This window comes from Idiotropiscis lumnitzeri, chromosome 15 (assembly GCF_059441095.1).
Source record: "Idiotropiscis lumnitzeri isolate Australia: NSW breed Sydney's pygmy pipehorse chromosome 15, RoL_Ilum_1.0, whole genome shotgun sequence".
Taxonomy (NCBI): Eukaryota; Metazoa; Chordata; class Actinopteri; order Syngnathiformes; family Syngnathidae; genus Idiotropiscis; species Idiotropiscis lumnitzeri.
The window spans coordinates 4,858,357-4,870,784 of record NC_142405.1 but is presented as its reverse complement, the minus strand read 5'-3'; the positions used below and the strand labels follow the sequence as shown (position 1 = coordinate 4,870,784).

At 44.9% G+C, this 12,428-nt stretch overlaps 1 protein-coding gene across 1 annotated transcript; it reads left to right on the top strand.

Annotated features, from left to right (window-relative positions):
* Positions 1–1,853: 1,853 nt before the first annotated feature.
* kmt5c (lysine methyltransferase 5C) lies at positions 1,854–12,425 on the top strand. Its single transcript, XM_088317634.1, has 9 exons — positions 1,854–2,138; positions 3,285–3,417; positions 3,997–4,162; positions 4,249–4,358; positions 4,547–4,710; positions 5,310–5,329; positions 5,534–5,670; positions 5,751–5,911; positions 6,050–12,425. The coding sequence occupies exons 2-9, from the start codon at positions 3,305–3,307 to the stop codon at positions 10,759–10,761; spliced, it is 5,583 nt and encodes a 1,860-aa protein (XP_088173760.1). The 5' UTR covers positions 1,854–2,138; positions 3,285–3,304; the 3' UTR covers positions 10,762–12,425.
* Positions 12,426–12,428: the final 3 nt, after the last annotated feature.

Sequence of the window (12,428 nt, the reverse complement as noted above, 5' to 3'; positions counted from 1 at the left end):
CCATCCGCTGAGATCAACTCAGGAAGCGATCAGGAAAACAACTAATCATATGTACGCATGAAGACACCAAACCCTTCGATGATAAAAAAAAAAAAAAAGTGTGTCGCCGGGTAGGATAGAGAAAACAAGGCATGAAATTGCAGTCAATTATTAATTTAAGATTTATCTACAAAAATAAAAAAATGGTCCAAGATGGCCACAAGAGGCCACTTCCATGGTGTCATTAGCTGTACAGACTTTTTTTTTTAAAAAACATTGTTATTAATCACTTTTTTTGTTCATGCTGTTTTACTGACAAATGTATCTCTCTCAATGAGATAGGATTTTGTTTGTTTTTCAAGGAACGGATCAAGGATGTTTTGCACCATGTCCTTTCAATGGATGTGTTAGCGCAGCAGCAGATCAGATCATTCCCATGTTTAAAAAAAAAAAAATAAATAAATAAAAACAAGTGGAACTAATAATAAGAATATTCTTTTTGTTTAACAATTTCACCAGTAGTTCGCAACCCGTTGCAATTTGTCTCTGTTAAAAGCAAAGAAATTAAAAAAATATACATAGAATTTGTATATTGGTTTCTGGTGGTTTTTGTTGGTTTTTACATTCGCAAACAGTATGTGTAAAGTTTCTTTTGGGCGATCATGTAAAAGTGGTGCAGCAAATGGTTGCATGGATGTCAAATGTCAAAATAATGCCACACAATTTGTGTTCATTTTAATTGTAAAAATGGCTCAATTTAATACATATACCAGTGTGGTTGTGGTTAAGTTTTTTTTTTTCTTCATTTTAGTTTAAGTTAGAAATTAAACTAACCATTAAATTACCACTCTTACTTCATGTATCGTAATTGGGTTTGCATTTTTATTTATTTGAAAATGTTTTGCACATTACTTTTTCTTTTGAATATAACAATTAAATTCAAAGCATTTTTGTACTTTTTTGTTAAATGTATTTTCAATTTGAAATAATTACTTTTTTATTTTTAGAAAATGTAACTGAAGGCCCCCCACTACTGATGTCAATGTGGGCTTGTACTTTGTCGGGTTTCTTTTTTTTTATTTACAATTTTGCATTTTTAATTAAATTTTAATTTAAAGCATTTAAGAAAATAATTAAGGGCCCACCCCCCGTAACAACAATTCAACACAATAAAACATTAAAACCCTTGTTTTATTTCTTTTTGATTACAATTTTTAAAGAATTTTGATGACACAATTTAAAAATGCATTTTATTTACAAATAAACTGAAAGGCCCACACTCCACAACTGTGTCTCCCAATGTGCAGTGATGAGCGGTTTAATAATTAACTAACCCACGCATGCTTCTTCAACAAGTGACAAATTCTTAGACATTCCTTTTGTAGCAGCGCATATTTAGCCGATTTCTAAACGCTGCTCTGCTGAGATGTAAGCGAGGAGGAAGAGGCGGCTAAAGTGGTAAAAATACTCAAGTGTTGCCAAAAGGAGGCCACTATACTACGACCCCCCCCCTTCTCCATCGTGTATCAACATGTCAGTAACCCCGCCTTTGCACAAACATGGACCAATCATATGCGTTCAAGCAGCCGGCTCTGTGTGATTTGCCAAATAGACACTCGAACGCGACCAATGGCATTAGTGAAACCGCAACCCACTTTGTCCATCAACACATCATAACCTCCGCCGATCGTTACAAACCGACCAATCACACGACTCGGACTCTAACCGAATGCCTCTGATATTGCCTGATTGGCCTTGAACCCGACAAATGAGGACTTGTGGTGGGCGTGTCCACAAGGTGTCGAAGTTCGGTTGCACCACAACGTAGCCGATTAACTTTTACTACCATAGATGCTTTTTTTTTTTTTTTTTTTTTTTTTGGCTATTTTGTTTAATATAATAAATTTACGTACTACGTATAACATAACAGCACAATTCATTGCGTGCGCCTGTTGCGTGAATCGCGGATATTGCACGCCGCGTTTTAATTTGAAGTCTCGTATTCTGGGGTGGCAAAATAGCTAGCCAGTTAGCGAGCTAGCCAGTCTGCTAGCATGTTGCTAGGCTAGCTGCCCAGGCGAAGAGCTGCTTCTTTGGAGGAGGTATCTTACTCCTCCATTCTCACGCTCCTACTTTCGTTGACCAGAAAAGACTCCCAGGTAAATTCCACGTGACCGTCGTCTCGGCTATGCTTTAAATCTTTCGCAAATGTATTTATGCGATGTGGGGATGCTAGCTCGCAGACTTGCTGCACACTGCACACTTTTCTCAGCAGCTGATGAGCTGCATGCTAAAATAACAGGTTAAATCCAGTCAATAATGAACTCGTCGACACTTGAAGGCTTCGAGTTTGGGGCTGTTGTGATACATTTTTTACGCCCGGCATCATTGCAATTTATTTTTCACAAAGGCCAGTGTGTGTTGTTATATTGAACATCCAGTAGATGTCAAAGTTGTTTTTCTCTCGGGTGACATCGTGTTTTAGGTTAGAACGGAGAAACCACGTGAATGTACAGGCTAGGTGTGCACTGTTTAAATGAACTTTTTTCCCCCTTCCAGGAGCCGCGAATAATGATAAGTGGTTTGAGTCCAGAACAAAGGAAGTGGTTACTGATGAAGTGTAAGGTAGGCAGAAAAGCAGGAGCAAAGATGCGAAATAAGAAAGTGGGTCTGAGAGAAGGCAGAAAGGAAGCAAAGAAGAAAAAAACTGTTCTGAGGAGGAAGGCAGATATTCAGCTTTAAGTGATGCAAATGCATACATGAATAAAGAAAAGAAACAGGTGTGATGGAAGGAGAAATGCCCGAAATTAGGATTAAGCACCTGGAGGATGGAGTGATTCATGAATAAAAAAGCAGGTCTGAGGAAAGAAAGACAAGATGAAGGAATGAGTGCAGAAAGAAAAAGATCCCCAATAACCGGTTTGGTACGTTGGGTATTGTTTGTCTTTTGTGGTAAGTAGTCAATGACATTCAAATTGGAAGATATCAGTCTGAGTCTTATCAGTAAATTGTAACCTAAGTAGGTAGTCTTCCGTGGATCAAATAAAGAATGTAGACGAGTGAAACAGTAACATTTTAAACGGAGTTACTATGCGATAAAACACTTATATTATGTTGCATATATTAATGCTTTTCCTGCACCTGTGTTCCAGTTTGACACAATGTCCATAGATTAAATACTTAAATTAGTTTTTATGTTTTTTTAATTAGACCCACGATAGACTGCATTGTCTTTGCGTTCCTGCAGCTTGTTTACATTTTCTCTTTGCCCTTGTTTTGCTGTTCTTACGGTATACTTTTTTCAGCATGCTGATGGTGGGAGGCGATGGACTGCTGCACTAGAATGAGTGTGAAGGAGCTGTGTGAGACGGATGACCTGGCCACCAGCCTGGTGCTGGACCCTCTCCTGGGCTTCACCACCCATAAAATGAATATCAGGTAATTTGCTTGTGATCCCGACCGACTCGGTCATGACTCCATTCAAACTGTTCTTAAGCCCACTTGAAATTTACGTCCTGACAAAATGAGTTTGCGAATGGTGTGTCATGTTCTATGGTTAAGTTTCCGATTGGATTCAATTTTAGTGCGGGCAAAGCAATGAAATGCACGTGGTAACTAACCAGAAGTGCATGAGCAGTAATTAGAGAGCATACACAGTATGTACAGGATGTAAGGCTCAAGATGGCCTGTCTAAACGTGTCATGTATAATATGTCAACATGAAGCTATTTGTATAGGCATGTGCCAGCGAACTAACTTTGATCCTTATCGCATGGTAGCTGGACAGTATGTACATTGCAATGTAAAGTCCAAATTGCACATTCGGTCCAGTCGCTTGGAAAGTTCACTTGCATCGCTTATCAAAAGAAAATGTTCTGGCTCCTCACCACCTTGCATGATTAAAAAATAAATAAATAAACCAAACATCTTGAAATAATCCAGGCAGGGCTTTTGTCTAATTTTTCTATTTTATCTAATTTATTATCTTTTCCGATCTCCGTTATTTGTACATGTGCAGCCCAGCGCCAGAGGTACGTCGCTGGGGCAACCTGAAGGAGACGCTGCTGCGCTTCCAACGCACGCACGACTTCAACGCCACCTTCGAGGCGCTCACAGTGGGCGAGCTGGCGGGCGACTACTTCAACGCTTTGGGGAGTCACCGGCAGGAGCTACTGAGGCAGCACGTGTGTCCTCATACCTTTTCATTTGCAATATTTTAATGACGGCATGTCACAAAATGAGTGTTCTGAAGTCGTCATGTTATCCTCAGGTGAACCGCTACCTCAACGCCTTCCTATTGGACAGCGGCATCCAGATCCAGTCATGTGACCGCTACTCCTCGGAGACCAACGGAGCCAAGATTACCTCCACCAGACACTGGTTCGTCTATACGTAGCTCTTCTGTGGCAGTGGTCCCCAATGGATGTTCTTTGCCTATGCCAAATTTGGGACATCAGAGTCACTTTCTTTTCATTCTGCCGCCGGGAATCGCCCTGAAGCTTCCAAACATGCAAAGGTCCTTATATGTCTCAAGTCTGTCAGGTGTAACATTTGTCGCTGGTGGGCAGGTTTGCGGGGGAGCGAGTGGAGGTCCTTTTGGGTTGCATCGCCGAGCTGAGTCCTGCCGACAGTGCCGTGCTGCAGGCCGGCGTCAACGACTTCAGTGTCATGTACTCCACACGCAAACGCTGTGCTCAGCTCTGGCTCGGACCCGCCGCCTTCATCAACCACGGTCAGTTTGGACATTCAAGTGACCCCCCCCCCCCCACAAAAAAAGAAAAAAAAAATGAGCCTGAAGAAGTCAGGCTTAAACTCAAATAATTCCTTACTATTGGTCTCTTTTTGAAATGTCCATGAATTTCTACACTAGTTGTTTGTGTCTGATTGAATGGCGCCCTCTGCTGGCATTCTGCCGTCATTGCTATAACATTGTAGGTGTGCCCGGATCTTTAAAAAAAACAACATATTTACTTTGTAATGACGAATTAATTAACGTAAAGGTATATAATAATTATATATCATTCACCAGTCTTGGTTATATTTAGTGAAAAAGAGACACTAGGCAACTAACAATTCTTGAACTGAACGTGATAGGAAATAAATTCAATGGACCAAATTTGTCGCAATCAATAATCTTGTGATGATTTAAGATGATAGATGATGATTTAAGATTGTCATCAGAGAAAAAAAAATATTTTTAATGCTTGATAAAGGATCTTTTCAGCCTTTAGCAATTGAATCCCACGCTGAGCCTTTAAATAAATGACATCCTCTGACATTCATTTGTTCCCAAATTAATCACATCTTTCTTTCTTGTGTTTATGCGGGAAGACTGCAAGCCAAACTGCAAGGTGAGCAAACATTCATTCATTAGAGACAAAGCAAAATGATGTCGAACCTGGATAATTATTCACAGCATTTACTTGATTATCTTTAAATGTTTAGAATCAGGTTTCATTGCCATCGCCATCTGTCTTGTTGTGCGTCTCTCGGGGGGCCCGACCAACCCTTTTTTTTTTTTTCTTTACCCACCTTCCACCCAACCCCACGCCCAGTTTGTCCCCGGTGAGAAGAACGGCGCTTGCGTGGAGGTGATTCGACCCATCTCGCCTGGGGAGGAGATCACGTGCTACTACGGCGCCAGCTTCTTCGGCGAGGGCAATGAAATGTGCGAGTGCTGCACCTGCGAGAGGTACGTCGCTGCTCTTCCCACTGAAGATTTCCGACCCGTTTTGAGTCATGTGTAATGCACCGACGTCGACTCTCCTGCAGGAAAGGGGAAGGTCACTTTAAACACAGAGGGAAGCTCCCGGAATGCGAGGAAACAAAAGACCCTGTGGGCCAGAAGTACCGCCTTCGGGAGCGCTTTCTTCGCCACCAGCGAGAGAAGGGACACTTAAACTCCAGACCCATAATTCCGGGATTACATTCAGGTACCCTTTCAGCGCTGTTCTCTTCGCTTTTGCTTGTAAGAATTTCAGAAATATCCAGCATATTGCTACCTTGACGTATGAGTACAAGATCTTCATTTATTTTTTGAATTGAAAGTGAGCTATGTCTTTCCTTTCTAGCGATCCCCTCTAGGAACTCCTTCACCCATCAGATGCGGAAGAATGCCCTGAAAAACCGAAAGTGGAACCAGACAAATAAGTGGCGGCGACAGAATCACAGGCTCTCAAGACCCTCTGAAGTCGGCGAGACCAGGAAAGAGCGCGGAACGCTGCCGCTCTTGTCACAGTGCATGATCCGGGACCTGAGGATCAGGGTGCGGCGACACTCGCTGGACTTTCTGCTGATCTGCAAGGATCCCAAAAGCAAAGAGAGGGCCCTCCTGCAGCAGCTGGAGGTGGTGAATCCAAAGTCATCCCCCAACGTGAAGCGTTTCTCGCTTGGTCTGCTTCAGAAGAACAAAGGACGAGTAGGCCCTGATGGGAAATCTGAGAGAACCGTTACCTTGAGGAGCTCATCCCGCCGAACCAGAAGTACGGACAGTGTCAACTTGGACAAAACCTCAATCACGACAAAGCAGGAGAGCAAGGAGAAAGAGAACTTGGAGTCCAGTGTCTGTCAGATTGTCCTGGACCCATGTAAGAAAGTTTCAGTCAAGCCGGTACTATCACTCAAACAATACCTGACCGTCCGCCTCACAAGAATCTCAGCGCCTTGCAAGGAGGCACCAGGAACAATTGTTGTCGACCGGGACATAAGGGAGGAGTTGAGAGGGAAGATGAGGCAGATTCAGGGCCTTAGACCACTGTCCACACAGAAATCCCAGCAGAGGAAGCGACAACCATCCCCAATTACGCCGTGCAATTGTCCTGCTGAAGCTACTCGAGGAGTACGGGAAATGTTCTTCAAGGCCGTCGATAAGGGAACAGTACGGACGCGGCACGCCACAAAGGGGTCAGTGGACGACTCTTCCCAGCTTGAGGAAGGAGGGAAGAACAAGGTTATTGAAATCCAGACGGCAGCGGAAGAAGACACACAACCAGAAAAAGTCAAACCTGATGAGCACAAAGACAAGAGTAAGACCGCCACGACGGAATGCAAGACCGTGTCGAGTGCACCAACGACAAAACTGACGAAATTGCAGGGCGTTAAATCTCTAAATCTAGGCGAGGTTGACATTTCAGAACCGTTAACTTGTACGTCAAACAAACTAGTAAACAATCCAAGAAATGACATAGTTATAAAGCAGGCCAGGATCCTTCTGTCAGATTTTTTAAAGAAAGATAAATCCTCATTAGACGAGCAACCGCCGGGTGATAGTTGTCCCTCAAATCCAAAGGAACTCCACACAGACACCCATGTGGCACCAAGTCGGAATGTCGGGCGGGGGACGAAAATCCACAGACGAATGAAGACTAAAGCTGAGTTGAAGTCGAACAGCACAGAAACCGGTTTATTCCCCATGGCGGAGAATCCGAACCAGCTCGATAAACCGGCGGCTGCCTGCCTCGACCCACTACCTCTCCGGTCGCCTATTTCAGCCAACATGTGCCAGACCGCTCAGCACCTTGACGCCATGCAGTCCAACATACCTCTGAAGAAGCGGACATTCCGCAACGCTGTGGAGCCGGAACAAAATGAAACCAATGCTTCTGTCACAAGCCGGAAAGAGGTTTCCGGCTCTTCCTCAAAGCAGGAAACAAATTGTCATCCAGAGAAGAATATCAAATGTGACAGAAAAAGCAAAGTGATACGAGCAAACGTCCGGCGGGTGAGCACGAGAAGGGTCACAAGGCTGAAATACGTGGGCAGGGTGCTGAGGCCTAGAGGGACTGAAGGTCCTCAGAGTCGACTAAGGAAAGTTCAGAAGTTAAAATCCGAGAGGCCAGATGAGGACACCAACCAAGAGACTGTGCAGCTTGAAAGGAAACCTCAGATGAAGAAGGAGCTTGAGAAAGACCCTCAGATGGCAACATCAGCCTTGGAACCAAGTGACGTTGAGGAGACAAAGCCAGAACTTAACTTCAGGATTCGTTTCAAGCGGAGAAGAGGGAAGCTGTGGGAGATGCAGACCAACGAATTGGGCGGTATGATCAAAACTGAAAAGAAGGAGAAGCTCGACAACGATCCATTTAAAGCCATCATGAATTCAGTGTCTGTGTTGAGCATGGAGATGCAAGCGGCTCAGGCCCATGTGCAGGCCAGTAAGAAGTCCAAGAGCAGACTCCTTCGCTTGAAAAAACGGGGCGAGAGGAAGAATGTGTCCGAAATGTTGGACCTGGACAGAGAAGATTGTAAAGAAAAAACAGATGGGGAGATTCCTTCTGGTACAAGCCTTCAATTAGACAAAACCCAGAGCGAGATGTCATCTTTTGGCCGTGGAACAAAGACAGAAGATGGGTTCATGAGAAGCTGCTGCCGGTTTGATTGTGGATCACAGCAGAAACAGGAGTCCAACTTGGATTTCAACGGTATTCCTCTGCCCGTTCTCAAATTGCGCAGAAAGTTGGAAGACATCTGGGAGGTGGATGACAAGGATGAGAAGCAGAACCAGTCCAAAGTTAAAATGGAGACACCGGTGAAGCGAGAACTTCGAGGTCCCCCTTTGGCCAAGCAAATACCAAGACTGCTTGACTTGAGCAAGGTCCGAGAGGAGACACTGCCGTTGACTCAGAGGTTGAACAGTAACCCATTGGTCCTGAAAACTGAAGCGCCTCAAATGTCTTTGTCACTGTCGCCGCTTTCCCTATCTTCCCCTCAAGACGAGAACACAGAGAGTGTGGTAGCGGCAAACATAACTGCTGAGAGACTGGAAGTCAGCAGCAGTGGCGGCAGGAAGCAGCGGCAAAAAATGGCGTCCAAATGTGGCCCTGTGGTTACACCCACAAGCTGCCTCACTCAGTCTCTTCAACAGATTGACAACAGTCTCTCCAGGCTTTCTGAGGGTCTTTGCTCATCACAAATCTTGGAAAAGACAGCCGCCTTGTCTGGAATCCCCAGTTCCATCATCCAGCCCCCGTCTCAGTCTCCACCGTTCCCAACCGCAGACAACATTCTACCGGGTGAGCCCAACTTCGCAAACTGCTGTGATGACATCCTGGACTTCCAGTGTCTGAACTTTGAAGGCTATGATCAGCCGCAGGATATCCTCAACTCATCACCCTCAGATTTGTGTTCACTGGACCCACCCACAGATCCCTTCAGTAGCCCCCTGTCGCACAGCCCCTCTGACACGTGGACAACTGAAACACCCTACCTCGGTCCCCCAAGTCCCAGCAACAACTTCACTAGTGAAGATCTTCAGTTCTTCCCCGGTCTGCTCCCATCCAAGAACGATTCGGTTCCTCTGGACTGTGAGGCAACGAGTGCCTCTGGCAGATTACCACCCCAAGCATGCTTCAGTTTTTCAGCGCTCACCAATCCCGAACTAATGGGAAAGGACCGACTTCTCAGCAAAAATCCTGGAATGAGGCTGTCCAGAGAGGACTTAAAAGGTCATTCCTCTTCTGTGGCAAGCAAACCTCACGTATTTGGCGCTCCTGCTGCCTTATCTCAGAATACAGTTCCTTTAGTACAGCCCACCCTGCACGTCAAACCAAGCAGCAGCCATTCAAAACCCACATCCAACCTCAAAACAAATGGACCCTTCCACCGCATGACCATTCCCAGACAGTCCCAGTCTTTTCCCAGCTGCCAGCCTACTGCGCAGCGAGGTGTCACCCAGATGAAGCCCGTGCCCCCGTCACCGATGGCCAGTAAATTCCTCAATCCTCAACTCTTTGCTGGAAGAAATCCAAACGCCCCCGATCATGCCTTCAACAACCAAGAGAAGTCCTCCACTGTCATCCACAGGGTTCTGAAATTTCAGGGCGGGACCCCGAGCCAGAACTTGTACAGTGCTCCCTCCAAAGACCATCTGGCTGCCGGCGGCCACTCCACGTCCAAAACCTTCTGTACAAAATCTATGGAAAAGACTCGTGAGGACTCACAGAGTCACCACAAGGGCAACATTTCATCTCAGAATGTCAGCTATTTTACTCCCTCCTCTAACCCCACCAGGTGCAGTGCCCATTTCAATAAGCACAGTTCATCCTTGCACCCGTCATTCAACCGAAATAAAACGGTCTCTGATAAGCAAGATGACACCAACTTGACGTACAAAAACTTCTCTGCACTGCCGAGACCTTTCTTCTTTCCCAATAAAGACGGTTATTCTTGCTCACAGGAGAAGACATCCAAACATGACAGATCTACTCCGCTGGGCTCTGATAAGAACCAGCCGTGTTACCCTCAGCAGGATCCATTTGATTTCAGCTTCACTTCATCGCTTTCTCCAATGGCGCATCACAGTAGTCCTCAAGTGGGCCACATCACACCGCCTGGCACGCAGGCATCGGCGGGCAGGAGCCACCCGGCAACCTCCTTCTCTTATGGACCACAGGGACCCCCTTATGTACTCAACTTCAGCGGCGACCACTCGTTGACGCTGGGTCTCAGGGACGGGCCCGAAGGTTACCCGGGACTCGGCCCCACAAATTACACTTACCATTGCTTGATGGAACCGTCGGGTACTCAGGGGCGGCTGGTCCTTGAGCCCTGCGGTTCTCAGCAGTCCAACCCACCCTCGTTTTCCATGGGTAGCTTCTTGGGACACAAAGGAGGTCCAGACGAACACCTAAAAAAGGACGCACACCACCAGAACCCGCCAGGCGACCACCAGGACATGCCCCACTATGGACCAACGTCTCACTCCATGGGCTCTACCAAACCTAAGCGGGTCAGGCTGGTTGTGACGGACGGAACTGTGGACTTAGACCTCCAGTACTCTGACTGATCCACATGTTTTTGCAAAACTATTTTGCCATTTTCGCTCTTAGTTTGCCATCATTTTAACGAGCCCGGAAGAGATTTTCATTTGATGACCAAATTGATATTGAATTTTATTGGTGACCAGTCTTTGAAATTCACAGACGACTCATTCGCCTCACTGCGGGGTCCAGGGCATGCTACTGGTGTGCTGGGCTTTTAACAGGCAGCTTCGTGCCTCCGTCTTTCCTATTAGACTTTTTAAAAGCTTCCGCTTTTTATACCCATAATCTTCTTTCTCACCGTTTGTACGCGTGCGAGTGTGATTTTTATTTTTATTTTTTAAGTAGTTGAGCAGTCGCTATTGGCTACGGCTTGCTGTCAAGTCTCACAATGGAACTTTGTTTTTGGTTGTTGCTATTGTCTGAACACTACCTAAAATTTAATGTAACTCTGGTCACAAATGACTAACAATGTGGCGTTGCAGCATCTGTATCAACGTGTCACTATCCCCTTTCACACCGTCACAATAAGCTACAGAATGTGGATTGGAAAGTTTCCCAAGGTGGCTGTGTGAAAATGAGCAGCTGCCAGCCAGAATGTAAATTTAATACCAGACACTCCTGTCTCCTAAGATGTCTATTATTTTAACTGTCACACCCGATGCCAGGGTCAGATGTTAAATTTCAAACCCTCTATCCCGATTTTCAGACTGTCCCCCAGAACCTCTCTGCGAATTAATTTCATTGACGCAATGGAGGCATTTACCAGCTTCTGACATCCTTTCCGGGGTACGACAGAGGCATTTTGTTTGCGTGAAAGGGGCTCGTGGAAACCTAGCATTAAGATTTGATCTGCCTTGTTTTGGTGAAAGCAATCATTGCTTTCTGACAACTATTCTACGTCACACCATACGCCAAATATGAATCTTACACACTCTGTCCTGGGTTTTCCGCTTCCCCCTTTCACATCGCCTCTGTCCTGCCTCGTCCCCTTTTTTACATCCTTTTAAACGGTTCAGTCTCGGATACGCAAAGTTTTCCAGAGACTCTCTGAGAGCGGCTAGTGATGACGAGCCCATAACTTGTTAAAACGGTTTCTTTATTTGTCTTGTCATATTTATCTGACCATTAACTATGGTGATAATCATCATTTTTAACTTTTGGGACAATTCTATGAACTGTAATGAGCTTTGGAAGCTGAGCAAATAATTTATCTTTTGAGGAACAAACGGTGACAATCTTTCCACTGTGTTTGTATGTCGGCATCTTTTCGAACGGTCGCCCAAGTCATCGTCTTTGTCGCGTTTCCATGGCAGCCTTACTTCCCAGTGTACCGTCGTGTATTTATTTGAAGCTTATTGGCCTCGTCCCGGTCTTGGTTTTTAAAACTAAATGGTGCTTGAACCTAATTTATACTTCACCTTGATTGTTGCTAGGAGGAAAGGCTTTCGGGTTATTTAATGGGACAAAACTTATTGAGTTGAATATATAGATGACAAATATACATAAAGATATATTATATGACTTGTAATGATTTTCTCATCAACTGTTGTAAAACTTTATTACCAACCCACTCCCAAATCCCTCCTCCTAAAAAGTATTAGTCTTACTTAAAAAAAAAAAAGGTTTGCTGTAGAAATGTACAAAATGTAGCTTGTATTATTAAAAACTTACTCCTTTTCATATTTCATCT